The 26,282-nt window shown below is 49.2% G+C and overlaps 1 protein-coding gene across 3 annotated transcripts in view; it reads left to right on the plus strand.

The window, feature by feature from the left end:
- Positions 1–26,282, plus strand: part of LYST (lysosomal trafficking regulator) — a 138,296-nt gene that overhangs the window by 78,371 nt on the left and 33,643 nt on the right. For all 3 annotated transcript variants that reach the window (XM_078596535.1, XM_078596536.1, XM_078596537.1), the window contains 17 exons: positions 612–1,107; positions 2,504–2,657; positions 3,184–3,357; positions 4,714–4,880; positions 7,041–7,231; positions 8,611–8,862; positions 9,985–10,158; positions 12,157–12,309; positions 13,639–13,776; positions 16,051–16,249; positions 17,074–17,220; positions 17,739–18,759; positions 19,822–20,002; positions 20,994–21,163; positions 22,227–22,460; positions 23,099–23,265; positions 25,387–25,539. In XM_078596535.1, the coding sequence (XP_078452661.1) occupies positions 612–1,107; positions 2,504–2,657; positions 3,184–3,357; positions 4,714–4,880; positions 7,041–7,231; positions 8,611–8,862; positions 9,985–10,158; positions 12,157–12,309; positions 13,639–13,776; positions 16,051–16,249; positions 17,074–17,220; positions 17,739–18,759; positions 19,822–20,002; positions 20,994–21,163; positions 22,227–22,460; positions 23,099–23,265; positions 25,387–25,539 (4,171 nt within the window). The remainder of the gene's footprint in view (positions 1–611; positions 1,108–2,503; positions 2,658–3,183; positions 3,358–4,713; positions 4,881–7,040; positions 7,232–8,610; positions 8,863–9,984; positions 10,159–12,156; positions 12,310–13,638; positions 13,777–16,050; positions 16,250–17,073; positions 17,221–17,738; positions 18,760–19,821; positions 20,003–20,993; positions 21,164–22,226; positions 22,461–23,098; positions 23,266–25,386; positions 25,540–26,282) is intronic.

Raw genomic sequence — 26,282 nt, forward strand, 5'->3', positions numbered from 1 at the left:
GTAGTCGCCATGGTTAACTCGTAACGTGCAAAAAAAGTGTGAGCGGCTTAATGATAATGAAGACGTGTTTACGCTAGCACTGGGCCTTGTTGGTTCGGGCCTGTGTCATACAGCTGTTTGAAACGGAGATCATACCTATATATATGTATGTTGTGCATGATGCAATACATCTGCAAGACTATTACATGGCTTGTGTTGTGAAGTAGTACAGAAAGTAGGTTGGTGACTATGTTTTTTTAAATGTGATTTCCTGATATTTGTGGGATTTATCCACGTTATCCATTTCCCTCCCACGTGCAAAAATACTCATCAATGCATGTCACCTAACATCCCAGTTCAAGAACGCGACAGTTCATCGGTCAGCAGGTAGTATGTAGTGGGGTAAAGTGTGGGTACTCCCACCTATGTCAAAACAACAAGTCTGTGTAGATTTGGCCTAAATTACTTCTCGAAGGGCTCTTTAAAGCTATCTCTAGTGGGGTTTTTTTGGCCAGCAGTGGCATGAGCAGGCAATTGCAGGGCTGCACCTTGTACCCTTACCTTACTCATTTAAAGGCCGCCCTGTACGAGCAATGTATAACGATGTTGCTGTATATCGTCTCTGTATTCAGGAGCTGCTGCTCAGCGGGTTGTCACAGGTGGTGCAGGCGAACACGCAGGCGGTGCCGTCGCACTTCCTCAGCTTCCCAACGGCACAGGGCGGCGGCGCCGCACTCCACGCCATGGCCCGCGTGGCCACGGCCGGCGTGAAGGCCCGGGCCGCCAGCCCCGTGCAGAGGGCCTTCCAGGAGTTCCTGCGGTGCACGCGGCCCGACCCGTCCCGCAAGGACGACGGCGGCGGCGGCGGCGCCGCCCCCCCCCGCGGCCCGGCATCGCCCTGGGTCATCTCCTCCGTCCGGCTGGCGCTGCCGGCAGAGCACCAGGCGTGGGGTCAGCAGCACACGGGCCGCCCGGCGGGGTTCAGCGCCTCCCTGTGGCTCCGGGTCGGCTGGGGCCCTGGGGGAGAGGACAACGGCGCCGCCGCGGCCGGAGGGGCCGGCGAACGTGTTCGCAGGTCCAAGAAGAACCGTCTCCTCGTGTTCCGTGACAGCAGCATCGACAGCCCTGGTATTTTCTTTGATTACTTTTTCATTTTCCTTTTTGTAAAGAGTCTACGGATCCTGTCGTTATTCGTACCAATTAAGGGTCTTAGATTTTACACATTTTTGCAGAACATTTGATTAGCTTTTGAACAGCCTCTTGCAATGCAGACCTTTTGAATTCGTTATTTATATATTTTATCTTTTGTGGAATATCAGCAAACGTTAATTTGCATATCTTTTTGTGTTATTTTAAGGGATATTTTATGTATTTAAATTAAACATTAAGAATTGTATTGCGTTGATTCAAATAGTCACATATAATATATTTTAGTGAGAGCCACAACCATGCATTATCAAAGCATATTTCTTTGCATTTCTTACCCCAAGTATGCCTGGTGAATGCAGACTTTATGACTTGTTACGGGTGTCTGGAGTTTGAACGTCTTAACACCTACTGTATTTATCAATTCAGTTCTTGATATTGGCAAAAGGGTACAATAGTGCAGATTAAGAAACGTTGTGCAATCATTCGTATTGGATTACATCTAATGGTGTTGCTTTTCTTTTGATTTTTTTTATTACAAGTCAATGGACGTTGGGAGCAGAGTACAATGTAACTGTGTATTTGCTTGTTCGTCTATCTACTCCGGGTGACAACCGGATCAGGAGGAACCTTGCACACTGCACTGTCTCCATTCTCATTTGATCCACTAACCCATGGGCGTGTAACAATTTTCCTAACCGAGAACAGAATAGGGTTTTCAAATACCTTTGGAACGCCACACACATTCATAGATTCTAAAACATTGATGTGTGTGCTCAGAAGTGCTTAAAATATAACCGGTGACTAAGAACGGTCTTGCCAGGTCAAAGATATTCTCATCGAGTGCCTGATTAGCACCGGCAGCGAAGATGCTCACAGAGACATGTAAATATAAGTTGCGGGCCGTTTAGGCCTTACGTGGCCACGGGGCCGTATGAAATAAAATTGCAGCCTGCAGGCCATAGTCGTTAATTATAACACTTTTTTAAGTGATGAGAGGCTCATTGTGCAGAGAAGTGCATGCAGGCAGGAAACAGAAAGGAGTATTTATTTATCGTATTATTCGAATTATGAGGCACTCAGAAAAGTAAGACGCACCCCAAAACGCATGCCGATGGCGCCAGGTTGCTTTTCCACTGCAGAAGCCGAACTGTGGTGCTTACCCAGTGTACTGACTGATGCAACTTAGAAGGAAATCGATTTAACCCCTACCTGACCCGGTTTGTTTCCGGCTCTGCTTGGCAAATACCTCGTGGGAAAAAAACCCACCCGCACCACGAGGGTCCGCACTGGCGTGGCTCGGGTGTGCCAGTGGTAAAAAGGGGGGTATGAGACGCATCCAAAGCTAATGGACGTTTTGATTTGTGGTCCCCTACAGAGGGAGAGCGGGTGGTGGTCATCGACTACCCCAACCCCCACAAGGCAGGTGACCGTATGGTGGACGAGGGCCTGCTGCATCTGCTGTCCTTCGGCTCGCGCTCGCTCATGCTGCAGGTGTGGGCCGAACCAGACGCCGGCCTGCTCACGTTCAGGTAAGGGGCGCGGCGCGGCGTTGGCACATGTTGGAGCTTGGATGCCTTAGAAGAAGTTTAGAATGTTTTCGTTGCCCACCGAGTAAAGGCCATTGAGCTTTAAGAAGGTATTTTTTAAAGGCGATTCGGCCGACTAACAACCCCAAAGCATGTTTAGCAAAGTCAAAACCCCTCATTAGAGATTTAAATTCATCGCAGTACAATTAAATGTGTGCGCTTTGCTAGTGAAGGACTCTCTATGCGTTGGTCACAAGGGTTCCTTTGAGCCCACTTCACCACACTTGTCAATGTCGACTGAAGGAGAGGGGAGGGGTGACGGCGGGGGCAGCAAGACCAATTCAGATATCACACTCACCACTAATGTTATCCTTGGCCAGAAATCAAACGACTATTCAGTTACCAGCCACTTAATATATGTATGCAGGCACACACGTAAATACATTTTTTGGAACACGTATGTGTAATGGCCCTAACGGTGTGGTGTAAACTGTGTCCCGGTTCCGACACGCATTTCCCCCTTTGCCAGGGTGGTGGTCGACGCAGGCGATGGTAAGAAAGTCGATCTGCTGGCGCAGGCAGAGACGGCGGAGGACGTGCTGGCGCTCGGCCAGTGGCAGCACTTGGCACTGTCCTACCAGCAGCGTCCCGAGGGGAAGAGGAACGCCCACGGCAGGCTGGCCGTCTGGATCGACGGGTGCAGGTACCGTCGCCTCATCCGCTGTCTCCGTCGATTCTAATTTTAAAGGTTTTGAAGGTCAAGATGTCGTCATCGCCAATGCTGCTGATGCCTCTGCACCTGAGCATCGCGTTGTCCTTCCTCTCGCTAGATCTCTTGAGTTGTTGTAAGTCTACACCTGACCGTTAACGTCAGCTCTTGCAGTATCCCACCGTCTGGTGTCAGTCCTTCCCCTTTATCGCCGATCTGTGAGTGCCGACTGCGGTGTCTCTCTTGGAGACCTGGCATCCATCCTGCACACACGTCCCACACATCCACAACCTCCCGTACAACAATTTTATTGCCATATTCTGTTGCAAACGTTCAAGTTGCTCACCCTATCCTTCCATGTATTGCCTGGCATCTTCAGCCTGTGTCTGCCTGAGAAGGCTGTAATCTTTTATCTTTCAGTGGCCTTGTTAAAGTCAAATTCTCCGATTCATACGACAACACAGACATAATTTCCATCTCAAACTTCTAACTTTTAACACAAAAGTTGAGATCTCTCCTCTACCAAAGTGGTTTATGTAGTCCATAAAAAAACCTGCAATGCTGATGCAGTATGACATTTGTATTTGACACATGCTTTAGCTTAATGTATGCATTGCTTTTTTCTATTTTTTGCATACACATCTCAACAAAAGGCAAAGATCGCCGATATAGCCTTTTCAGGGTCTGAGGGCAAGTGCTGATAGCGAGCACCCATGAAGAGGCAGCCTTTCACACGAGAGGGTGGTGTGGCTAGCACCACACATGGCCGCCTTTGTCTCCCTATTGCTGATGTTTAAACAATGTACCAGGTACTCCTTTATTGCTGAGTCGACCTCAAGTGGCCCATGACCTGTTAAGATATTCGACCTTAGATGTTGGCCGTGACTTGGAATCTAAATTCCGGCTACTGGGTTTGTTGCGCAGTGCTCTAACCACTTGGCTACTGCTTCCTAACACGCTATGCGCATACACACACGAACAAAATTAACCCGTAAAAACAACGTTTTTCACTATAAATCCTTTATATGCGTGGCGGCTAGAGTCCTCTCGTCCTCTGGCTTGAGATGGCTGCCACCTATGGGTCAGATGATTGCCTGCCACCATTAAGCAATTGGTAATTAAATATAATTTATTTTTTCCTAAAAAGTGTAAAATTTTGGGAAAAAATGTTCACGAAAAGAAATTGTCACGCACAACGAGTCTGTGTGCAAAATGTCAGCTCGATTGGATCACGGGAAGTGGGTTAAAAACGACCGAAAGATTTGCACGGTCGTAAGCGCGCAAGCAAGCAAGCAAGTGAACTTAATATAAAGGATTAAAAAATACAAGTGTCCTTTTGGATAATTCCAGGGTTTCCGAGATGGCCTTGGACTTTGTGGTTCCGCCCGCACGCAAGCCCACCAGCCCGGCTGACGCTCAGCGCTTGCACTGCCTTCTGGGCCACAGCGTGGGCAGCCAGGAGGAGGCCGAGCGTCTTCTTGGCTCATGGAGCCTGGGAAACCTCATGGTGTTTTACGGTACGTTTGCACGAGGTCGCAGGTCACGTGTTGTGGTGGGATCCAGCGTGGGTACTCCCACCTGTTCCGGGACGTCTGGCCAGCGTGGCAGAGTAGGCCAAATACCCTCTAGAGGGGGCTCTGAAGCTCCCTCCAGTGGAGGGCCTTCCATCAGCAGGGGCATGAGCAAGAAATTGCAGTGCTGCACCTTTGCTACCTTGTGTGGATGGACCGATAGATAGATAGATATATTCATTTAAAACCAACTGAGACTAAAATTAAAATTTTCAACAAAGACATGGGTCACAAAGGCAATGCAATGCAATATTTGTGAAGTGATGCATCAATTCGTTCATTACTATTGTTTCCGAATGACACGATAATAATTCTAATCATTTACATTCATTTAGCGTAATGCACTTCTGCATGAAAACCTCCCCATGCTTTTCCATCATGCAGTTGTTTTTCCATACTTCACCAAACTGATCCATGTGGGTTGGTGCCATGGACGGGTTCAGATATCACTCGTCACTGACATTAGCCGAGGCCAGGAATTCAAACTTGACTTTCTCAGTTCATAGTGCAGTGCGCGAATCGCTGTGTTACTCATCCACCCCTCATAGTACTCGCCATACATACACGTAATTGCATATCTACTCATCAATGTTGTTCAATACGTCCGTTGTACTAGTGTATGTCACTCCTGCAGCCACGGGAGGCGCTACCATTGTTGTCTTTAAAAAAAGAGAACATTCCTGCATAACATCACAATCATGAATTGCGACAGTTTGTGGCATTCCTTGGAGGTTTGTGAATTGTAACCACCCCTACAATGCAGTAAACATTGATACAAAAACGCACATACAACGGCACAACGCGCATGGATGGAATATTAATCGTGCCAACAAAACCTTGAATTAATATGAAACGTTAACTCTTGAGCAGTACGAATGTACATGCCGATGTAACGCATGAGCTGTAGATCCCATCTTAATGGCTCCGTGGTGAAATTCCATGTGTACACGTTATAATTGTTCTCCCGGGTCTGTAATTATGCAAGATAATATTTTATGACTGGGCTCGAACAATTTTCTCTTGACTATGCGCGTAATAATTGTTAGTGGTGCTGCGTCCTTGAGATTGACGATGTTCAATTAAAACACTTGGCTTCATTTCTTTGCCATCGCTTACGGGTGCATAACGAGTGTTAAGTTTACAGCCGATTCGGCATTTGTAACTGCCAAAATTGAGAACATTAAGAGCGTGCCATGTGTATGTACGCGTAAAGCTAGCCTAGGGGGGCACTGACTGGCTTTACAGCAACTGGGTGGTAACGTTGCAAGGCATAGCACTGCAAGCCTAATTAGTTTATTGATTGTCAAAGCCAAGGTTCAAGGGACAATCAAGGAGTAATACATTCCTCTGTATTACTACTGAGTCACTGTTGATCACAAGTAACACCCACGCTCATACTTTATCTCCATAATATTTGTTTTTACTCATTTGTCCAGGGTATTTTCAAATGCAAGCATTTGCCTATTTTGGTTACTGCTTCAGTTGCTACTCAAATTGGAATATGCACGGCAAGCATCGCCCCCCGACTACGAAAATGTGGCAGAACCCACCTGAAAAAGTCATGAGACTCAGTGAGGCTTTCCTGGGTATGCACAAAATTTCTTTCCACAAATGAACCACGATGCCTTGCTGATCTCGTCAAGGAGCATAAACCATCACGCCAACTCCGGCATCCTTGGAGCAGAATTTGGTTGTCCATCTAACAAAGATGGGCACTGCATCGCACGCTTTCAAATGCGCTTCTGTGGCCTTCTGGAATGCTCTTCCTTTACGATATTAGGAAGCCACTGCAGCTAGGCACTTTTAAATCTCGATTTGAAACTCATTTCTTTAGAACTGCTTTTTGTGTTGAGTTTGTTGTCCTTCCCAAGCACCCCGGGTTAGTATGGATGGCTATGTACAGTGCGAAAGAAGTTATACATACATACATAGTAGATGGAGTTATGTGATTTGTATGTTCCACCTTTAACATCAGATGCTGCATGTATGTTGACCTTCTTTCGCACCGTACGTAGCCAACCGTACTAATCAGAGGCACGTAGAGCAGTTGTTTCCCATCACTGTCATAGCCGAAGGGTGGTTTCGTGCGGTGCGTGACGATGCCAGATGCCATCCTCACGCCGGAGTTCGCCTTCCACCTGTTTGCGTGCGGACCGGACACGCGCAGCATCCTGCCGTGCAAGCAGCGCTCGCCCGCTCCCGTCTACAGCAAGTATGTCACCCTGGCCATGCTCGAGGGAGGCAATCTCAAGGACCTGCTCGCCTGCAGCTCCGAGTTCAACCTCAGCCCGCTTGTGGTTAGTTTCTCAAACGGCAGAAAAAACAAACGCACGCGTTGGGCCGCTGGCCTGTGGGTGCTGCTGCCCTCGTCTGTGTGGTCAAAAACGTTTCGCGCCCTGGATTAGACCCGGTGCTTAAAAATGTTTTTTTTAAATATATATATAAGGTGTCCACGTTGCTCAGAGGTCTTAGGCTGAGACAGCGCTGCTCAAGTGACAACTTCAAATCCAAGTTTCAACCACCTGTAGCGAGTGGATGGTCTCTGCTCGGTAACCAATGACCACAGAAAAACCCCGTGACATTTAAATTAGTTAAAGCTCTGAGAATTTGAAATTTGACCTCGCTGCCATCCAACAAACAATAAATTGTAACCAGGTACCCAGGGTGTCCGTGAATGTTCCCCCTAGTGTGTGAATAATAATGCTCATTAAATTGTGATGAAATTTATCAAAAGCATTTCTATGAAGTACTACTGCTCCATGGGTGTTCCTAATTGATGATGTATCTCATTACACGACTTTGATAGCACAATTGTATTGACATTGGGGAAAAAAGACCAGCGAAAGTTAAAGGTTTTCTTGCATTCAGTTGCTAATGGTTTCACAAAGGGACCCTAAAATTGTCCTGTAATCTACTGTAGCCAGATCTCGATGTAAGACAGTGCATAGAATATAGATCCTAATGTGTACATGTGTTCCCACAGCTGAGGAGTACATTCTGTAACATAAGCCCTGGGAAGTTTAATGAATGAGAAAATGGGTTTAGTGAGGCAGTAACTTTATCAAAGGATGTACAGTAAATCCTTGGATTGCGAGTAAGTTGGTCTGCGAGTGTTTTGCAAGACGAGCAAAATTTTTAAATAAATATTAATTTGATGAACAAGGTCTTGCAATACGAGTAGTACGTATAAGCTGTGTCTGCCGAGCGTCACGTGATCACAACTGATATACGAGTGCTTTGGATTACAAACACGTTTCCGGAACGAATTATGCTCGCAATCCAAGGTTTTACTGTATTTCATTTCTCTTCGATTTTTGTATTGTTTTGCTGTCCACAGGAGGTTCTTGTGTTAATGATAGTTTAGGTGTTTACACTCGTATCACAATTGACAAAATATACAGCTGTATATACGAGTACGACAATATAAAGATCTTATAAAGATGTCAGCGATTCACAACTAAAGCCTGGTGACCTCAAAGTAACAAATAGATCATGGATGGATCGCATCCTATATTGTGGTCAAGTATGTACGTGTGTATGTTGAATTTCTTTCCCACCGTCCGTAGCCAACCGTGCTAATCGGAGGTGCGGGGTAGGGGAACAACAAACTGATAAACACAACAACAAAAAACCTGATCACTCAGCTTCAGTGGCGTCTTTCCCCTATTCTTTCCAGATGAACCTGTGCCTCACCTACTGCCCGAGCCACCCGACGCGCTACACGGTGTACGACTTCCCCGCGCCCACGCAGTCCCGCGTTCCCGGCAGGGCCCCGCCGCCGGCCAAGGCCCCGTCCCCGCGTGACATCAAGCTCGTTCCTGACGGCCCAGAGGTGCTGAGGGCCCCACAGCCCTCGAGCCATCGAGGTCTGCAGAGCAGCGTCTACAAGATCGGCGGCACGAGTGCCTTCATCTTCCTGTTCGCGAGGGTACGCGGACTGCCGTGCGTGTCTTTTGCTCCTCGTCCTCGTGAACTGTATGATGCAGCTATATATTCGTACGGCGTAGCCACATCTCAAGGCGCTGTACAGAATCAATGCGTATTTATTTTATAGAGGCAGTCAGTCATAGGTAGAGGGAGAATGAATACTCTTGAGCCTTGGAGAGTCAACAGTATGGATCGCTGGGGGTAAGGAGCAATGATTTTGTTGCACATAATCAAGTCAAATGTATTTATAACCAGGTGACAAGACAAATACAAAGATCCCCCGTGTAGCCTTTCACAGACTATTGGAGAAAGTGCGGTTAGTGAGCACCTATGAAGGCATGGAGAGACACATTTGTGATAGGGAGACCCTGGCATGCAAACAAAATATTGCACAAAATAAACAACGCAATCCTAAATTAAAGCGATTATGTGCAAGAACGACAATTCGGTACAGTGCTGTTGAAATGATTCACTGCTCTTATATAAAAGCTCCATCCCCCTGAGCCGCCCAGCCATTTACAATGTGAGGTTTGTGTTTTTACACCGGGGTAGCTGCCATAATTGCCCTTGTGAAATTATACAACATCGACAGTCATAAGTTCAGGAAGTGATTAAATTTGAAACTGCACAGAGATGGCAGGGCTTGTATGTGACCTGAATCGTGGCACTAGAATCTCTTCCAAGACGATTTTACACTTTCATTGTTCTTTAGATGAAGCAAATTTCCTGGGAGGCTCAACCAGGGGACGCGTGGAGAGCTTGCAACACCTTCCTCCGTTAGCCCCTTCCCACTTGAAAATAGTCACGACCACTCAGCCACTAGCCCTGCCCCGCGCAGTGAGATGCCTCCTCCTCCTCGCTCTTTCTGACAGTGGCCCCCAAACCATTGCTTCACATGGCCTTGCCATCCACTCCTTTGCCAACCCATGTCCCACGAAAATGAGGCCAGAACGCTTTCATCCCGAGACAAAAATTCCAATGTTTGCAAATGCTTCGGGGTACCCAGGACAGCCTTTCTGAAAACGGGACTGTCCCAGCCAAACCAGGACGTTCCGGTAGCTTTATCCTGACCCCCCCAAACCCTCACCCACCCCGGCCCGCCCCTCTCCGGCGCACACGTCAGGTGGTCGAGCTGAGCGAGAGTGAAGTTACGCAGGCCAAGGCGCTGGAGGTGGCGCTCAGCCTGGCGCGCCGCCACCAGAAGCGCGTGCAGGAGATGTCCGACTGCCACGGCTACGCCATGATCTACGAGGTTCTCACCAAGAAGCGCTGCCTCGTGGGCTTCCACACTCTCAAGGTCAGCACCGCTTCGTGGGCCTACGCATCCACTGTGCCTGTCGGGGGCGCCGCGGTGGCGAGATGTTAACTACCTTGCCTGGTGTGCAGGAGGTCGTGGGTTAGATGCCCGACCTTGACTCCTGTATAGTTGGAGTTTGCGTGTTTCCTCTCTCTGTCGTCGTGTGGATTTTTCTCCCTGTTCTCTGGTTTTTCCCTCCACGTTTAGAATCAACATGCATTGAGAGTATTTGACCGCTACAAATTTGCACATGATGATAAACCACTAAATTGAGCGATCATTTGTGGCAGCCAGGTCGCTTCTGAAAAAGAGCTATACAGCTTGGTGGTCCTAAACTGGTAAAATAAAAAAAAGTTTCAAAATTGTTTAAAAGTAGGGTGTCCAGGCACTTCCAGCGTTTTTTACGCTCCTCAAATCTCGGCGGTGGGTAGGTGTGAATCGTCACATGTCTCGAAATAATGTTAACAAAATTATCAGTGTGCGCAGTGCTTCCCGCACCGCGCTATGAGCCGGCGGACCCGAGTTTTTGTTTCCGTCACAAGTGGCGAGAGTGAGATCTTAAACTCAACTAGTAACCTGCTTGGCAGAACGCAGTCCGTTCTTAGATGGACGGGAGACATACTTGCTGTATTGTCTTCCCGCAGGAACTTTGTTTTCCTGCAGATATTTCTCAGAAACATTGTGGATGCATGCCTTGTGTGATCCACCAACCCTGGTCACTGCATTCTAGGCTTGCATCGATTCACGTCTGCTGATACGTTATCTACGTGAGATTGAGTACTTGCTTGGTCGAACATTATCGCCACATTCATCATCATCATCAGTCATTCTCTCCACACCTCTGTTAGATGGTCTGCCAGTGGTTTGTTAAACATAATCCGTCTAAAATGTCGAGGATTTTTCCATTCCCTTTGAATATTCGCTTGAGTAGACCTGCCGCTTTTGCCACTCGCCTTACAAAGCGTACCTCTTCACAGTGCGTCTCGCCTGAGATCAAGGGCTACGTATCAAATTTGTTGCCATTTTGCTGCGAGAGGCTGCGTTTTGAACGTGCAAATCAAAAGGCCTAATTGGTCTGCCCTGTGAATTGCCGCCGTCGTTGGTGCATTTTTTAATTGGTCAATTTGGAGTGACTTTGCTTAGGTACAAAGCACTCCTTGACAATAGACGGGGGCTCCCCGCGGAGTAATGAGCGCCTGTCAGGTGCAGGCCGAGCGCCGAGTCCCTAACGGCCGTCTCCTCTCATGCCCTGTCCACTCCGGCCGGCCGTGGCCGTGTCTCCTAATTGGCGGTGGCTGCTGCACGTTCATGATGGAACATGCCTGGCACGAATGGAGCGGGAAGAGAGAAGGGAAAAGTTGTGTTGGGGGAGATCGGTGCAGGTTTGTGTATTTTAGAAATTAAATTATTGCCAGTGATGTACGCAGGATGAATCTCAGTCTAAAGACTCTTTGTTAAGAGGCTCCTGCATTGGAATGTTTGGCCAACACTATGAATGAGTGTTTGGCTCATGGAAAGCGACTGGATTTCCCCTATCCTTTTTGCTTATTGTGCTATTGATGTCATGTCACGAAAATACCTCTCACAGAGCAGTGCATCACCTTGTGTGTTATTGAACGAGCCTTTGCAGGAGAAATAGCAGACTACATTGAAGAGCCCTTCTAGCGGCCCCTTCGATCTACACACCGGGAGAACACCTTACCGTGTGGTGTGCTGCGTGGTGTGGTGTGCTGCGTGCTGCTGCCGCGTGGTGTGCTGCGTAATGTGCTGCGTGGTGTGCTACGTGCTGCTGTGTGGTGTGCCGCATGTGGTGGTATGCTGCGTGCTTCTCGTGTGCTGCGTAATGCTGCGTGATTTACCATGGGGTGTGCTGCGTGATTTACCGTGGGGTGTGCTGCGTGCGGCTGCACGGTGTGTTGCGTGGTTTACCATGCGGTGTGTTGCATGGTTTACCATGCGGTGTGCTGCGTGGTGTGCTGCACGGTGTGCCGCGTGCAGGTGCTGCTGGAGGCGTGCTGTGACGGCGTGGTCCTGCGCTGGAGCCGTGAGCGCAGCCGCTTCGAGCTGGAGCGCGAGTCGGACGCCGTGATCCAGGACGTGGAGCTGCTGGCCAGCCTCCTGCTCGCCTGGAACGTGTGGATGCGAGCACCGGTACGTGGAGTCTGCGTGTGCGTGTGCGTGTACGTGTGCGTGTACGTGTGCGTGTGCGTGTACGTATGTGGGCAGCGGTAGCGTAGCGGTTAGTGCGCTGCGCTACGAACCCAGCAACCCGCGTTCGATTCCCACTCACGGCCAACACCAGTGACGATTATCTGAACCAGTCCTGGGCCTCCCGTAGGTCGACTTAGCCTTAAATGAGTACCTGGTGCAGTGTGTAACCATCGCCACTAGGAAGACAAAGGCGGTCGGGCGTGGTTTTGACCACCCACCCCGTCGTGTGCCGTGCCAGCCTTCATAGGTGCTCACTAACAGCACTTTCCCCAACAGTCTGTTAAGGCTATACGGGGGATCTTAGTCTTTTGTGTACGTATGTACGCGTATGCCCAAATTGGGCACGTAACACTTCACCCAGCTTACTGCGAAACAATTAAATTAATTATCACGATTCAGATATCTTCATCTAAGATATCAATTCTTTCTCGTTTGCATTTTTTCAAGTTCATTATTCTTCTGCTCCATTAGCTTAAACATTGACATGTTTTCACATAATTGATTCTGTGACACATTACTCCGTTGATGTATCTTGAGCCAAAGAATCAATTACAATTGATTAACTGATACATCCTCATACGCCTGTTTAGCATGGGGATTTACTTGTGTACCATATTGATGTTGATTTGAAGTTCAAAACATGCCGAGCGTGTATGCATGTGTCAGTAATTTTATTTTGGTCATGCCATTTAACTATCAAGAACATAATCCGATTAGACGGGTTCTCAGGTGTAGGGAGTTAATGCCATACTCTTTGGTTTTTTCGGTAAAGTCACGTAGGTAAAAAAAAATGTTCTTATCACGACGTTTCGGGTGCAACACAAGCGTCCTTCTTCAGGTGGGGACAACTTAGCGAAAGCACACCGCTTAAGTGTGTCACAAATGACTGCATAAAAACAAAGTCACATCCAGCTTGTCTCCGCAATTAATTTGGCCTAATTCCAGCCCCGATAACTCAAATATCGGTTGGGCTATCGTGAGCGTTACTCTCGTATGTAGAGCGGGTGGGGAGAGCGCTGCCCTCCGCTCTGCGGACCAGAGGTCACTTGAAGGGATTCAGAGGTCACTTGAAGAGATTCAAAGGTAGCTCTGTGATGTCCGCGTCCGCGGTGCGTACCGCTCTGCAAGAGATCCGATTGGACTATTTATCTCGTATATCAGCAATAGACAAATCGGGATAAAATTATGGGGAGGGGAGGAGAGAGTAGAAATTTTTATATTTAAATAAAAGAGTAACCTATCACGTGATGACCCACCCACTCCTGGCAGGCTGGTGTGTGGGAGACCCTCCTCACTGCCCTGGAGATCCTCATCCGGCCCAACCACCCAGCGCAGATGTTCAACATCCAGCAGCTTCTGCGCGCCAGGGTGGTGGATCAGCTTCTGCTTACCTGCCAGGTTCTGCAGGTAATCGCACACACTCGGTTCACACTCATTGCTCTGGCAAGTGGGCCATACTCTTCGGTTCTTTACCGAAAGAACAAAAGTGTATGGATTCTTGCAGTCACGACAGCTTCAAATCAAGATTGAAGTGGGCCATAGTTTAAAGATAAACTTGGAAAGGGTAAAGGCCTCTATTAGAGAGAGCCCTGAAGTTCCCATCTCGAGGGAGATTAGATTCACCTAACTTGATGGAAAATCACTGACGGACAAATCTATTGAATGCAGAGTGCATTTGTTGATGTAATGAGTTTGCTTTTGAAGCACCGTTACGCGAGAAGGATCTTATTTAAGGTGGCTATCGGGCACTTATCTGGGACCATGTATTATTTACCCGTGGCACATAGCCACCAGTCTGCTCTGGCTGCTGGGCATTAACCCTCTAAAGATTACCTCTCTAGGGTTTCAGTCTGTCTATGGGGCTTTTCATCAGGATCAACAGTGGGGAAACTTTGAATCTGCTTTTACTCCAGAACATTGGAGGGACTGCTCTATTCCCCCCCCCCCCCCCCCCCCCCCCCAGCGCACCTATTGCATTGATGAATATTTTGTGGCCAACCTCTTCAAACAATCGCCACTGGCGTGCACGTAAAACGTGGCGGCGGGCTGGAGATGGGGCAACAGCAGCTGTGCCGAGCAGAAGCGTTTGTGACGCCGAGCAGGATTTGTCCTCGTTGCAATTTATACATAAGACCATTCGAGAGCTGGTAACAACAATATCGAACATGCCAGGTGCTATTCTCTTTGGTTTTTTCGGTAAAGTCACGTAGGTAAAACAATAAAATAAATGAAAACAACTCAATTAAATCACGACGTTTCGGAGGCAACACAAGCCTCCCTCATCAGGTGTATAAAGGCACAGCAAAATAACTGTAGCAAGAGTTGTTTGTGGTGAGACATTGTTATATACGGTCTCGCCACAAATAACTCTCGCTACAGTTATTTTGCTGTGCCTTTTTACACCTGATGAGGGAGGCTTGTGTTGCCTCCGAAGCGTCGTGATTTAATTTAGTTATTTTCATTTATTTAATTTTATTGTTTTACCTACGTGACTTTACCGAAAAAACCAAAGCGTATGAATCCTTGCAGTCACGAAAGCTTCAAATCTAGAATTAATGGCAGGTGCTGTGAAATGAATTTAATGCGTCAATGGGCGATGTACTCCTCCACTGTGTAAAGGTTTGCATTTAAATATCTTGTATGATGATGAATCTAGATGTTACATAACCTGTATTTGTAACCAGGTTAGAGGCCTTTGGGACAAATTAGTTTTGCAAGCGAGAACTGGGGTTGTAATTAATATATAAAGCAGCAAATTCCAATGTGGAAACAAAGTAAAGCAAATATAATGTTGAGTGTTTCTTACAGTGAAGGATAAAGTAGAAGGTGTAAATATGCTCAATTGTTAAATCATAAACAATTTCACATATGCATGAAAGAGAGAAATCACTACTGTGTTTGCATTATTCTCACAATTTTTTTCCTTCATCTATGGAACATTTTCATCATTGTCAAATCGTACTTTTAACAGCATATTAAACCTACATAATGTGGCTTCTGTGCTTCTTGTAACAGATGCGGTATCATCCTATGCATGAAGAAATTTTTAAATAAGCCCACTTAGATATTAACTTTTTTCACCTGGCTGAAATATATCTAAAACATGCATTCAGTCAAGAGGATTTGCTTTGGGGCTTAGCGCCAGATTTAATTGGGGTTGTGAGATGTTTGTATGCACTTTGTAATTATGTTTAACTTGTGCGTGAATTATTGAAAGAAAAGAACACGTAGTTTTAATGTCATATTTGGAGACGAAAAAAAACCCTCCAACCTCACCAGCCGTATGTCTCATCGCGGGCCTCCACAGCGGTCGTGATGCATGAGAGTGTTAAAACCGAGTCAATTTACTTAATACCAGCGGGCACCAAGAGTTCACTCTAATGCATTAATAAGTTCACTTGCATGCATCTTCTTGAAGAGAAGACATGAAGTTCGTCGGCACCCACTCAAGTTTCCAATTATATTTTTTATCAGTCCCTAATTTTACAATAAAACATGCGTTTCATGCGAGCCGGTATATAATTATCAAAACGTTCATACATAATTAAATGCTGTGCCCGAGCGAGTTTTATCAACAGAACCAAAATATTGATTTATACTGGAGGAATCCGAGGAGCTATAAAGCTCTTTCACAGACGTTCAGTAGTTTCACAGATGTTTGTCTCTGCCGCGCGGCCGCAGGAGAACCGGAGTGAGGGCAGCGCCAGCCTGCCGCTGGCCGTGAGCCACTCGTTTGTCAAGATCATCGGCGAGGTGCTGGGCTCGCCCCCCGACGCGGCGCTGCTGGCGTCCGTGTGCCGCTTCCTGTTGGCCGTGCACCCGCCGGACGCCACCTACGTGTGCCACGCCAGCGTCGGCTTCTACTTCACGCTGCGAGCCAGTGAGAGCCCTGCCTTGCGACAAGGCCAATGCAAAACGGGACGGGCGGTAACTCGTATGTTTATCTCGCAACCCTGACAAGCCATTGAACCGTGGAAGAGGGCTTGAATCGTAACATGCCTAAATAATATTTTAGATATCTGGCTTGATATGTTAACTACCTCACCTGGTATACAGGAGGTCATGGGATTCTATCCTGACCCTGACGCTTGTTGTATATTTGGAGTCTGCATGTTCTCCCTGTAGTCGCGTGGATTTTTATCCAGGTCCTCTGGTTTTCCCTCCACATTTTTGAAACGTTCTTTCAGAGTATTTGGCTGCAATACATTTACACGTTATTTGTGGCCAGGTCCCTTCTGAAAAATAGCTATATGGCTCAGTGGGCCTTACCTGGTAACATAAACAATAGTTTAATATGAGAATAGGTTTTCACCTTTTTTCTGGCAACAAAACAGGTGTTAAGATGTTAAAACACCAAACTGAAACCTTTTACAAGGAATCATGTCTGCATTAACCACAATACTTGTGGTCAGAATGCAACAAAAAACATACTCTGATAATATATGCATTGTCTTTGAAACTGATTGGTCCACACCAGACGGCTTTCTTTCGAGCCTAGTCTCAAACGGTGTTAGACCAGAGGACGCCAAAAGGTTTCAGTTTGGTGTTTTCACATCTTAACACCTGTTTTGTTGCCAGAAAAAAGGGGAAAACCTATTCTCATATTTTGGTACTGGCAAAGGAGGTCCCATGAAATAGTTTAATCGTAATATTCAAGGCACAGCGTGTGATGTTGGGAGCTAACGTGTGAATGCGTGCGCGCAGATGGCAGGGCACTGGACGAACGCATCTCAGCAATCTCCGCCCTGCGCAGGGACCAGGCGCAGAGCTCGACTCCGATCATGAGCCCAGCCACAGCCCCCAGCACCACGTTCCCTTTCCACCCCGCTACGGTCCCGCCAGCAAGCAGAGGTGAAGCATGGCTCAACTCTGGACGAAGTGCAGAGAAATGGCTTCAGTGTATTCTTCCTGCCACCACAGCCGGTCTCTTCTAAAGCTGCACACAAATTGTTGGCTATGTGCAATATGGTTGGAGTTAAAAGTATTCAAATTTGGCTTATTTTTTATGATTTTAAAACTTAATATATTTGGTAGGGGGGGGTGGAATTCACCCGCCAACACATCCTCCCTGCAATTGATTGAATTGTAGTGCATCAGGAGTTTGTGATTCAATTCCCTGTGGTATATATAGTAGCACCCCAAGTAGTTATACAGTTGACGTGACCCCATAAAATTAATAATTATTGTTGCAACAATGACTTGTAAAAGCATTTTGATTGCGAATTCATGAGCTTTCAGGCATCCACATGAATCAATGCATCTTGCGTTCCTCTGGCAGATGCCACTTTTCCCATTCTTTTTTTGTGCGGTGGCGTTCAGTGAAACGCCGATGCTGTTTCACACTTTAAACGCTTTTACACCTTTGACAGGGTCTCCGCGAGACTCTGTTGATCTGGTGGATGCTCAGCCCGACGTGGGCCGGGTCCAGCCGGCCTCATCCGGCGGCGGCGGCGGCTCCCCCAGGCTGCGGAGGCAGCGTGCGATGCGCCAGCGCGAGGCAAGCCTGGACGAACTCCGCGAAGTTTCGGAGCACGAGTCCGACACGCCCAGCGCCACCGTCCTCCGAGAGAGCCGCTCCACGCGGGTGCGAGCCCGCCGAGCCAGCGGCGGCAGCGGCAGCATCGTGAACTCGGGCGGCTCGGCACGCCCAAAGGCCGGCGCCGATCCGGGCCCGACGACTGAACGCGGCGGCGATGCCGTCTTGTCAAGCGATCGAGCCGGGCTCCGCGGCACCGTGGAAGAAAACTTGCCAGACCGAGATTGCGTGAAGGCGGCCTGCAACGCAGCCGGCATGGATCAAAGTGCCGGCCCGGCAGTTACCGGGCTTGACAATTGCGCAACCGGCAGAAGCTCGGCCGGCCGTGAATGCCATTCCGAGATTTTAAAACGCAAGTGTGGCGTTGGCCGTCGGGTCGCGGACACCGAAAGCAGCCTCAGCCCGAGCAGCAGCAGCAGCAGCAACGTGAGCGAACACGTCCGCGGGTCGTTGGCCACGGCGGACGCTTTTGCGGCGGCGCAACAAAGGAGTCGGCATGAGCACCAACCCGTCGGCGAGGCCGCGGTCCCGGCGCCCGACGCGCGCATGTTTCGCCGCTCCAACACAAACGAGTTTTCTGCAGAGGGCACCGTGGACGAGAGCAGCGGGGGCCCGTCCGAGCAGGAGGGGATGGGGGAGCAGACGGTCTCCGACGGTGGCCGCGTGCCCCGGCTGCAGAGGATGATGAGCAGGCACTGGGACCTGGGACTCGCTTTCCCTGGGAGTGGCGCGGGGCTGGGCAGCAGCAAGGGCGTGTGGAAATCGTCGACGTCGCTGGGCGAGTGGGATACAGTGTCCGGCGCCACCACGGCCTCTGGGAGCACCTTGAGTCTGGGCAGCCCAATGCAGCACTGGTGAGCTCAAGTCGCAGCACAGCTTGATAAATTGTCGACGTCACAATTGGCGGTTATTGTTATTTTGGGTCACGATTTATTTCAAGAATTGTTTTACTATTTTTGGTCTCATGTTCGTAATGTCATTTGTAGTGTTAATTATGTCTTTTTTACTTGTTGGTCAAACAACAGCTGTGGCCTATGTGTTGTGGAAAGGCCTTAATGCAGCAGTAATTTGACAAAGGGATGTGAATTATTATTCCTTGTATTATTTGAGTCACTGCATCACCATCCCTGGAGTTTATTTTTTCTTGCATTATATTTATTGCGTACCTTTTCATTTCGCTTCATGACATTTTCGGTAAAGTAACACAGCCAGATTTTTCGATTTAAAGCTTTCGTAACTGCAGGGATTCATATTCTTGGTTCTTTCGGTAAAGTCACGTAGAAGGGAAATAATAAAATAATAAAATTAAAACACTAAAATTCTCACGACGTTTCAAATTTTTTTTGCTGTGGTTTTCACACCTGATGATGATTGCTTGTGTTGCAATCGAAACGTCGTGAGAATTGTATTGTTTTATTTTTATTATTTTATTATTTCCCTTCTACGTGACTTTACCGAAAGAACCAAAAACAGCCATATTTGTTTTTCATATTGTAGTCCTCTCGTTAAGTAAGTTCGTTATGAGAGCACCTGGAAGGGAATCTCTTTTGTACAAAATTATCGGAATTTCCATCACTGCCGCGGTTAGTTCGTCACATTTTCTTACATTAATTGAGATGGTGATGTAAGACAAGAAGACCACAATACGCTCTTTCAGGGAATATTGATGGGTGATTTTTTACGTAATTCATCAGTGGATATGTGTGTCAATCCACTGCTAGATGAAGGCCTCGCTGTGTCGTGCCGTTGCGCGATAAAGTATCGTCAAGAGGAACTCCATGCCTCTGACATGCTTATTCTTACACGCGTCATGCTTACTCTTACACACGTGCACCCAAAAAGCCCCGGAGCGCGTGCGCCCTCGGCGCGTTCTAACGCCGGCGACGTCCCTGCCTCCCCCTGCTGCCCCCGATCAGTTCTGTCCCGGAGGACGGGCTGATGCTGGTGTGCTGCGGCCTCTACCACCTGCTGCAGGGAGTGCTGCTCAACCTGCCCGACTCCATGCTGCCGCTCGTCACCGAGCAGCTGCTCACGGCCGAGACGCTGCTCGTGCTGGCCAATCACCGCTCGCCCCTGCAGCGCCTCGCCGTCGTCAAGGTGACTGACGGCTCGTGCTCGCGGAGGCCGAACACGCACGGTCGGGGTCACGCTCTCGATTCGCCGGGATTTTTTACCTCCCGCTTGCAAAAATGCATTCTCGCTGCGCGTTTGTTTTTTAACGTCGACGGGACTTTTTTTTTTTTTGCCGTGCGACGCAGAGTCTGCGGAACGAATGCGCATCGTCCGAAAGTAAAATGCGAGCGCTCGTAAAATAATCCTCTCGTTGTACACGCTCATGCACACGCTCATGCGATGCGAGGCGTTGGGCTTTGAAGTTGCAATAAACATGCCAGTCAAAACAAATAACAAAAAAAAGTTGAAAATAACTGTAAAAGCGTGCCATAAAGCAGTGTTTAGAGTAGGCAGGTTCGTGTGCAGTCATGCACATTCACCTGCTTGCTGTAAAGGTGGCTACGTGGTGGTCAGCAAAGGGCAGTGCAGCATAATCAGTTTAGCACGTAGGCTTTTGCGACCAATATCATCCATAATAGAGCCAAGCTCTCCAACACACCGGTGTGCTGCACGAGTGACGAATTGGCATGTTCTGTTACGTGACAACCCTTGCTAGTTGGCTGTGTCGGGTGGTGGCGGGTTTTAACGACACATTTATATATTTACGCGATCTAACCCAAAAACCTCTATTATGGCAGCATAATCAATTGTCTAACCATACTTCTACGCTCTTACATGTGCACTCCCCACCTTTACAAACCCACACTGACCAGTGTGGTGAAGTATGGTGAAACAACCTCCACAGCGCGCGTGGTGTGGGAGGGCCCCCCATCCCGTGGCGGATTGACAATAAGGGCTATACGTGTACGTGAAGTTCAATCCTTCACCCAGTGCTGCGCTTTTAAAAGACGGGAGATTCCAAAGCGCACACCCGGGACAAACATTCTCACACCTGCCGCTTGACGTCCGTAACAACAAAAACAACAACAACAACAATGACGCGTTCTCCCACTCTTTGGTGTGCCCGTCGGCGCAGCTGCTGGACGTTTATTTCCAGCGCGTCTCGGACGATCAGAAGGCGGCGTTCGTGAAGATGCACGGCCTCTACCTGCTGGCCAACCAGCTGCACCAGCGGGCGGCCACGCACGGCCTCGCCGAGGCGCTCCTCTCCATGCTTCTCGCCTGCCCCTCCGCTCTCGACGAAGAGTACGTGCGGATGACGATGACGACGCTCGTCCAATTCATCGCTTATCCGTCTGCGGTGCGGTGGGGGGCGGCGATGCAGCTGTCAGCGCGCCGCGCGCTGCGAACCCGGCGACCCGAGTTTGATTCCCGCTCACGGTCAACACCGGTGACAATTATCTGAACTGGTCCTGGGCCTTCCCTAGGTCGTCTCGGCCTCAAACGAGTACCTGGTGCGGTGTGTAAACATCGCCATTTGAGAGACAAAGGCGACCGGGCGTGGTGCTGGCCACCCACCCCCTCGTGTACCGAGTTGGCCTTCATAGGTGCTCATTAACAGCACTTGCCCCAAAAGTATGTTAAGACTATACGGAGGCCCCTTACTTTTTTCTTTTGTTGTTGTGCAAACCGAATTACATGCACCACAAAAGCGACAACAAAAACACGGAAGCGTGGGTTTGAATCACGACATCGAATTTAGGAGGGACAGTTTGCACGTCTAATAGTTTCATAGACCCGCAGCCAAAAGACTAATCGGCAGGAGTACGACAATCTCTCTGTCTCGCAAAGAGTTCATCCTGACTGCAGCAGTGGACAGCTTGTTTGCTGCTGCATCGCACGATTGTGGCAGGTATTTATTTGTCAAAACATCGTTTAAGTAGCGAAGCGATCCGATGACCCGCGACGGCTCTCGGAGCAGCCCGCCGAGCTATCTTCCGACCAAGAGGTACGGCTTGCCGAGACGCACAGCGATTCGTGAGACGACAAAACCGAGAAGAAACGGAGAGAGATGGGATTCCTGGAGACGAGAGTGGGAGATGGGAGATTTTGTATGTGTGTATGTTGAAGTTTTTTCGCACCATACGTAGCCAACCGTGCTAATCGAAGGTGTGGGGGGGGGGGACAACAGACTCAACACAAAAAGCACGGCATGAAATAATGACACGTCGTATGACGTCACGTGACTCCACAGGCAAATAAGAGAATCATTTCCTCCCACTGGAGGAACTCGGTGGGGGGGGGGAGGGGGGCGGGTTGCGAAGTGAAACTCAAAGTGGCGCCTGCCGCTGCCGCCGTGTGTCCCCAGGCTGGAGCTGCAGGCGGTGCGCGAGTGCCCGTCATTCCAGCGCCGCTGGGGGGTGCCCCTGCTGGCGCTGGCCGAGAGCTCCCTGCACGACACGCCGCTCGCGCACAACCTGCTGTGCGCCCTGCTGCAGCTGTTCGGGGCGTGCACGCGCCTGGCCGACGTGCTGCTGGACAGCGGCCTCCTCTCCACGCTCTGCAACATCGTGGCGCTGCTCACGGGCATCGCCGAGGGCGGGTAGGGAGCGGTGTCCCATGCGGTCGCACCCCCACCCTTCGTCGTTAATAGTCTAACGAACTAATAGGCGCATGTAAATATATAAAATGCCAACCTGTATATTAGTACGGTATAGAAATTGCCTCGTATGACGTAATGCCCAATACTTGTCTCTGCCATTTATCGGTCCACGGCTGGACGAAGGCCTACCCACGCCTTGTCAGTCATGGTGGTTGTTTGACCATACTTCACCGTGCTGGTCGGTGCGAGTTGGATGAACTCGTGCCCCGTTACTGGTAGATATATCGCTCGCTACGGATGTAAGCCATGGCCTGGGATTGAACTTCATAGCACACTGCAGACCACAGCACCACCTCTAGGGACACAGAACCGCAGCGGTACATATGCATAAAACCGATCAGCACCATGGAGATGAACGGCAGAATTATTTCTGCAAATCAAGGGCAGTGGTTTAACTATTGAGTGTGCAGGTGAGTGCACCTGGACCTGGGCCCGTGGCCAGGTGGGACACATCCACTGGGCTATAAACATGGAGTGACATTAGACAGGAGGCCACACAGGGCCCATTGCAGCCACGCGACGCCACCGATGTGGGCAGTGTCGAACGTACCGCCCGCCCGCTGTCTCCGTTGGCGCAGCCTGGCGCAGTGGGAGTGCCGCCTGCTCCTGGGAGACGTGCAGCAGCTGCTCGTGGCGGCCACGATCCACGCGTGCAGCACGGGCGGAGGCCAGTACCTGCGCCTCCTCGACGACCTGGTGGTGCTGCTCAACTGCCTGCAGGGCTCGGCCAACCCACGCACCCAGGGTGAGATGCGCGCGCCCACCTCGCCACCTCGCCGGCATCATAGTCGCGTGTGCGGGTGTGTACGTGTGTGTGCGTGTGTGTGCGTGTGTGTGCGTGTGTGTACGTGTGTGTGCGTGTGTGTGCGTGTGTGTACGTACGTGTGTGTGTGTGCGTGTGTGTGCGTGTGTGTGCGGGAAGCACTAGTGTAGCGGTTAGTGCGCCTAACTACGAACGGACGACCCGAGTTCGATTCCCGCTCATGGTCATCACTAGTGACGATTATCTGTACTGGTCCTAGGCCTCTCCTAGGTCGACTCAGCCTCAAATGAGTGCCTGGTGTGGTGTAAAAACATCGCTACTTAGGAGGCAAAGGCCGCCGGGTGTGATTCTGGCCACCCACCCCCTCGTGCGCCGTGCCGGCTCTTCATCGGTGCTCGCTAACAGCGCTTGCCCCAACAATTTGTTTAGTTTATACCGGGGATCTTTGTCTGCGTGTAAATGGATGGTGTGTTGTTTCCCTGGAGACGGGGAGATCGATGATCGATGTTCGGTCGCCGCATTGACGGCATTCGTCGTGATTTCTCGCTGAACAGAGTGGGCCACGTGAAGGCTGCCATATTTTTCCACTCCAAATTGAAAATTTAAAAACTCTCCAGTGTGTAACTGTGGCCATCCAGAACAGACCATACAACCTCCAACAATACAATGTTCGATCCACAAATACGAAGGAGACATCGCAGCGATACACAACTCCGCTGCTCCTGGCTTGACCAACTGAATGTGAAATTGTAGTTGTTGCTCTGCATCTACATCAGCCATACGAAAGAAGGAGAAGAATGGATGGTGCGTGTCTTATATGACACACCCACAATACCTGGGTCTGTTTCCGTGACCTCATGTCAGGGAGCCTCTGACACTTGACATAGCCTCAAAGTGCATCTGGCCTGGCACAAACGTCGTGGTGAAATCACCACCCCTAAGTGGTGAATTGTGACCATGCAACTCACACTATGGACCAGATAGCATGCCACTGCATTCTTTCAGTGGATAAATAGCAAAATTACATGAACTCTCTCCTGCAGCCCTGTCGTGGCTAGCAGACCTTGCCATTGGCATTTAGCTCCAGAAACATATTGCCACACGCCAGAATAGAATAGTGGTGAGTGACAGCCGTTGTTGTTTTTGTCTCTCTGACTGCGTGTGTGTTTGTGGTTGTTTTGTCTCTTCTGTGTGTGCGGGGAGTGGTAGTGTAGCACTTAGCACAGTGCGCTACGAACCCGGTGACCCGAGTTCGAGTCCCTCTCACGGCCAACAAAAGTGACAATAAACTGAACGGGTTCTGGGCCTCCCCTCAGTCGACTCGGCCTCAAATGAGTCCCTGGCACGATGTGTAAACATCGCCACTGGGGAGAGGAAGGCAGCTGTGCTTGGTGCTGACCACCCACTTCCTCTTGTGCCGTGCTCGCCTTCATAGGTGCTTACTAACAGCACTTGCCCTAAAAATCTGTTCAGGCTATATGGGGGCTCTTTGTCTTTCTCTGTGTGTGTGTATGTCTGCCTATCAGTGCGCCGAGCACAAGGGCTGTGATGATGGCGTGGTCGGTGGAAAATGGATGTCAATCCTGTCCACATATGAATATGTACAACGGAGTGATGGATTCATGCTTTTGTGTAATGGTTAGCAGCGCACACTGGACTTGCAATCCAGAGGTTGCCAGCTCGACTCGATCTCCCGGTGCGGCAGTTGAAACAATGGGGCACGCTTCTTCAATGCCCCCCCTGCCTCTGAACCGATCCTGGGCAGGTTGTTGTGCATTTGGTTAAAGTGTTCACTATTACCACCTATTCCAAGACGTCTGGTCAGCGTGGAATAGTAGGCCAAATAACCTATTCGCGGAACTCCCTTAGAGCTCTCGTGATGTGAGAACAAAATCGTAAAACGATCAGTGGAGGTCATAACATAACATGCGTTTCGAGTACTTGACTGCAATAATTTTCCACACGATAAGCAACTTTGTTGAGCTATCATTTGTGGCCAGGTCGCTTTTGAAAAAGAGCTGTGTATTACTCAGTGGGCCTGTTTAGTTTTAGTTGGTTTAACATCGCCAGCTTGGGGTCATTAACCACCTCCTCCCCCCTTAGGCGTGGCTGTGGCGCTGCAGTTCAGGGTTCTGCAGGCGGCCGTGGACCTGGTTCGCTCCGTCGCCGACACCGAGAGCCAGGGCATGACCAGCTCCTTCGTTCTCCCCAGCGCTCCCCACCACGCGCTGCAGCAGAAGCGCCGCAGCATCGCAGGTGGGCGATCGGCACCCAGCTATGCATCGCGTGAAGCGAAAAGGGGTCGGTGTTTTTATGCCGAAGATGTTAATGCGGCGCCGCGTATATGGTATTCGGTTTAACGAGTAGGCTTTCGCGACCAACGTTTTTGGTTATATCGCTGGTTGTAATTACCGTTGAAATGTCGTCCTCGAATTGTAAATGTTGTGGGTTTACTCTCCAACACACCCGTGTGCTGTACTAGTAACTAATTGGCATGTTTTGTTTACGTGACAAACCTTACTAATTGGCTGTGTCGGGTGGTGGCGGGTTTGACGACACATTTATGTATATGGTTTTCGCGCCGTTTTTGTCGTGCGAGAGTATTACGAAGGCGCTATTTTGCACAGACGAGTATAGTCTGCCCAGTGAGGGTAGACGATGCTTTGTGGTTTGAGCCAATACATCGGTTTGTGGGGAAATGTAGCAAATTTGGACCGTTAATTGGGCACATATGGTCTACTCTTTTTTGTAATAACGTCATTGGATCTTTAACATCCACTGTCAAGCGGACAGCGCTTATTGTTTTTATGAATCCACCCGGAGTGTTAGCTAGGATGGCCACAAGGCTCGAACCTCTGCAACAAGTGGCAAACGTGCAACCACTTGGTCATATCACCATCATGTCATCAGATGCGGAATCCATTTGAACATTTCAGAGAGCAAACATCACAGATTATCTTCTAAGATACCTTAAGAGGCTGTTTCCATACCCCCAGTGT

The sequence above is a fragment of the Lampetra planeri genome, chromosome 7 (genome assembly GCF_965212315.1).
Source record: "Lampetra planeri chromosome 7, kcLamPlan1.2.h2, whole genome shotgun sequence".
Lineage (NCBI taxonomy): Eukaryota > Metazoa > Chordata > Hyperoartia > Petromyzontiformes > Petromyzontidae > Lampetra > Lampetra planeri.